General features: G+C 37.9%; 1 protein-coding gene across 1 annotated transcript; it reads left to right on the top strand.

The window, feature by feature from the left end:
- The first annotated feature begins 2,049 nt into the window (after window positions 1–2,049).
- Window positions 2,050–3,367, top strand: LOC122063370 (cinnamoyl-CoA reductase 1-like). Its single transcript, XM_042627085.1, has 4 exons — window positions 2,050–2,167; window positions 2,296–2,450; window positions 2,552–2,737; window positions 3,011–3,367. Exons 1-4 carry the CDS (start codon window positions 2,050–2,052, stop codon window positions 3,365–3,367), a joined length of 816 nt encoding a protein of 271 aa, XP_042483019.1.
- The last annotated feature ends 850 nt before the right edge of the window (window positions 3,368–4,217 follow it).

Genomic DNA, 4,217 nt, shown 5'->3' with positions numbered 1-4,217 from the left:
ACTATAGCTAAATATCAAGTTTCCCATGTTTTTGCAAATATTTCCTCCCCTCACTCTAAATAAAAAGATCCTATCAACTGTTGCTAGAGTTAAAGATTGCTCTCAAGTCTTCCATTTTTTTTATAATCACGGAAATACCCTCAACCCTTTAGACCAACTGAAATTTATTGAATTGAATATGCTCCTCATTAGTATATTTTCACAATCTACAATTTGGGAATCTAGTAAATCTAACTATGAATTCTCTTAAGAACCATACAGAACTGAAAATCTATACCGAAAAGAAGCTAATTGAACAAAATTGGACTCAAAACAAGAAGAATGCATAGTGGAAATTAAATTTCAGAAACCCTGTTCACGAACTTTCCTTCGAACTCCGATGAGACCGGGGATAAAAGCAGTAAAGCCCCATGCAAGGTCCAGCCAATCTGGGTTTCTAAGGTTCAGGAGCTGTTCTTCCGCGTCCGACGGCGACTGGGGATTGGCGGCGGCGCCTCCTCTGCTGTGCAGTTGCGTTGGCTCTAGTGGGTGCTACCATGGTTGTGAAGACACTCGGCAGAAATAAGAAAAGAAAGGAATGTTCGTTGGCAGTGGTTCTTAAGTAAGAGCAAACCGTGTTAAACGCCTGCGAGAGCACTGGATATATAAATTTGCAATTGGAGGATGTAGTGGGAGTCAATAGCAGAGAGAGGGTCAGAAGTGAGAGCAGTTGAAGAGCAAATGAGACCCAAGAGACACGGTTTGAAGAATGACACGCAGGGTTTAAAGGGATGGGGGTATTTTGGTCATTGAAGAGTAAACTTTAACCGCTAGACATGGTTGATAGAATCTTTCCTCATTCCATTTGAGGGGAAAGGAATGAAATATTTGCAAAAACGTTGGGGAACTTGATATTTAACTATAGGTCAAGGGTAAGGAGTGATAATTCCTCTAAAATTTAAATAATTTATATAATCACGTGAGGTAATCTCATATTATTATTAGGAAATTAGGGGTCTCCCTACGTCATATCTTTTTTGGCCAAATGTGATACACTAAAGCACAAAATGACAACTTGACAACTATCCCACAGATTGAATTACCCTGGAATTCCTTTTTGGTCAATCTCCATTCACCTTCAAAAACAAATAAGGGATAATGAGAAGGGCAACACTTCTAAGTCAGTTCATTCTAGATACTCAATCAGAAGAGCATCTAGAAAATAAGTGGTCAATATCTTCAGCTGCATTCCTTGAAATAAGATAAACAAATGACTCAAAAAACGTGTATAAGAATCATAGTTTTTAATAATGACATAATGATCACACTCAAAAGACCTTGGAAAACTCTTTTATATTCCTAACCTAAATAACATGTAGAAATTAGACGAAAGACTGTTAAGAGGAATAGAAAAAATCTAAATACACATTTATAGAGTCAATAAGTTTTATTGGCATGTGAATAAAATATTTACTTCCTTCAATCCCATGAAGAAACTAGCACCTTTTTTTTTAATGAAAAAAGAAACTGGTAATGTTGACCAATGGTTTAATGATTGAAGCCACATATTATTAGATAGAGGAAAATAGGATTTCATACTTTTGGCCTGAGTACATTGACTTCTATTCTTTTAATTTTATTTATTTATTTTTGCATGCAGCATGCCCATTAAATTATACCAACCTAAATCAAAATTAAGCTTGGGTATGATAAGCCAACGTCTCTTTGTCTATTTCCCTTTTCCTCATATGAAATAACACTGTTGCTCTTATGTATGATATTGTTCTATCGCCGCTTCTTATGTATGATTCTGTCTTATAGCACATTGTCATTGCATTCTTCTTTTTTGATAAAAATCCCCTAATTGATGGAGAGCTCGGATCCTTTCTAGCTGTCGTTGTACCCTTTAACCCCATCTGACACCATCCATGGAATATGGGGTGCACTCCCATATCAAGATGGAATTTATTAAAGATCTCTTACTCCTATATAAAGGTGGCATCAACCCCTACAGTCCATATATATATTTTTTATTTCATTTCCTCCTCTCCTTCCAAAAGAGAAGAATTAATGATGGTTTCAGGCCAAATTGTGTGTGTCACTGGCGCAGGAGGTTTCATTGCTTCATGGCTTATTAAGCTTCTCCTAGAAAGAGGTTACTTTGTCAAGGGAACAGTTCTAGACCCTAGTAAGTTCTTACATTATCTCTCTCTCTCTCTCTCTCTCTCTCTCTTTCTCAAGAAGGTCCATTCTTGCTAGACCCATCAACTGGTCTTACCTTCCTTGACAAGCTTATTCTATTTCTCAATATTGCAGATGATCCCAAGAATTCTCATTTGAGGGAACTACCAGGGGCTAAGGAGAGATTAACTCTTTGTAAAGCTGACATTCTTGATTATGAGAGCATTCTCCATGCAGTCAAAGGATGCAGTGGACTCTTTCACGTAGCCTTTCCTATTGTGAATGATTTGGTAAGTATTGAATCATCGAAACTAGAAATTAACTCTACTAAATACTACTTTATCTGGATGATGAAGACAAGTCTGATCATAATGAACATTTTGAATTCAAGAAACGAGTTATGGAGGCAGCAATCAGAGGAACCATGAATGTGATGAATGCCGCAGCAGAAGCTCAAGTTAAACGTGTGGTTTTCACGTCTTCAGTGGCAGTAATTCATATGGATCCTAATAGGAGTCCTGACAGGGTCGTCGATGAGACTTGCTGGAGCGATCTCAACTATGTCAAGACCATTTCGGTAACTTTCTATGAGTCTGGTGAATCTTCACTTATGTGAAGATTTCTCTAATAAGGAATGACTTGACATATTTATGTATACATTAATTGATTTTAGACGGTTTGCTTAAAGGATTTGATTCAATTTAAACCGTTTTAACTAAACTGTGACAATATAAAAATTAAAGTCGAATTATATATTAAAATTAAACGATGTCATGATTTCAGTGTAAATGACTCAGTTCAATTTCGTTACACGATTTCGATTTGATTTTGACAACCTTACATTGAGCAGGACTGGTATTCTTATGGGAAGATATTGGCAGAGCTGACAGCGTGGGAGATGGCAAAGAAGAGAGGGGTGGAACTGGTGACTGTGATCCCTTCCTTCACTATTGGTCAAATGCTTCAACCATATACCAGTAATTCTGCACTTCACATTATCAAGTTACTCAATGGGTGGCATAAGAAGTATGGCAATTATGTACAGGGTTATGTTCATGTCAGGGATGTAGCTTTGGCTCATATTCTTGTTTATGAGTCCCCTACCGCAGCTGGCAGGTACCTCTGCCTTGGCACCGTGCTTCACCGGTCTGAGATCGCTGCCATGCTTCTTCAGATGTTCCCTCACTACCCCATTCCCACCAAGTAAGCTTCTTATCTCAACTTAATTCAACTCAACTAAGCCTTGTCCAAGTTGTCCCAACTTCAATATACGGGTTTTGAATATAGGACAAAGTTTTTCTTCACCAGAAGGTTGGTTGGTGAGGTTCATTGCTCCATCCTAAGTTTTAGAATTTTATGAAAATACCCCCGTATCGCCTTGGGCTCCTAGATCTTCTATAGTGAATGAATTTTCATTCATCGCAGGTGTAGAGAAAATTGGTCCTACATTTTAAGTGCCAATACCTGTGCCTTTTTCTTTTAAAGATACCCACCCCTCCACCTTTTTTTCATTTGTTCATTTGGTCAATGCATCTCTTCACCTCTAAATGATAGGAAGTGAGACAAGTGTGGGCACCTAGGGCTGTCAACCGATCATGCTTGGTTAGGCTCTGTTGGGCTTAACCGGGCTTGATCAATTTCACCCCCCCCCCCCCACAACATGATTGTTTGATTATCTAATCAGACTAACATAGAGCAAACAAGGTATGGCTTATAATCGATTAATAGGGTTCAAACTTTAATCAGACTTCCTGTAATCGGGCTAAACTGGCCTTAGATGGAGCTACAAGACTATTTTAACTCTAAATAGGCCATTCCAAAAATTAATCCCTAAACAAGGCGGCAAGGGAATACCAATAAAATGGTCTTTGAATAGACCTAAATTAAAAGTCCTTCGAATGTTCTATTACATTAGGGGCATCAAATTATTACTTTCTTTTAAAAATTGGGGGAAATAGTTATGGTTTGGGCGTTGGGGGTAGAATAGAAATTTCAAGAAGCCAAAGAGTCAAACTGGGTCAGGCTTAAAATCCAAACTATGATCTGTTTGTATAATT

This window comes from Macadamia integrifolia, unplaced genomic scaffold, assembly GCF_013358625.1.
Source record: "Macadamia integrifolia cultivar HAES 741 unplaced genomic scaffold, SCU_Mint_v3 scaffold1305, whole genome shotgun sequence".
NCBI classification, from domain to species: domain Eukaryota; kingdom Viridiplantae; phylum Streptophyta; class Magnoliopsida; order Proteales; family Proteaceae; genus Macadamia; species Macadamia integrifolia.
Note: the sequence above shows the minus strand (reverse complement) of the source record. Positions and strands in the feature narration are given on the sequence as shown.

What these genes read in the sequence shown, in the direction of transcription:
- LOC122063370 (XM_042627085.1), top strand. Translation starts at nt 2,050, where the DNA reads ATGATGGTTTCAGGCCAAATTGTGTGTGTCACTGGCGCAGGAGGTTTC. An exon ending in TTCCTATTGTGAATGATTTG is followed by an intron (nt 2,451 to 2,551) that starts GTAAGTATTGAA and finishes TTTGAATTCAAG; the next exon opens with AAACGAGTTATGGAGGCAGC. An exon ending in ACTATGTCAAGACCATTTCG is followed by an intron (nt 2,738 to 3,010) that starts GTAACTTTCTAT and finishes TACATTGAGCAG; the next exon opens with GACTGGTATTCTTATGGGAA.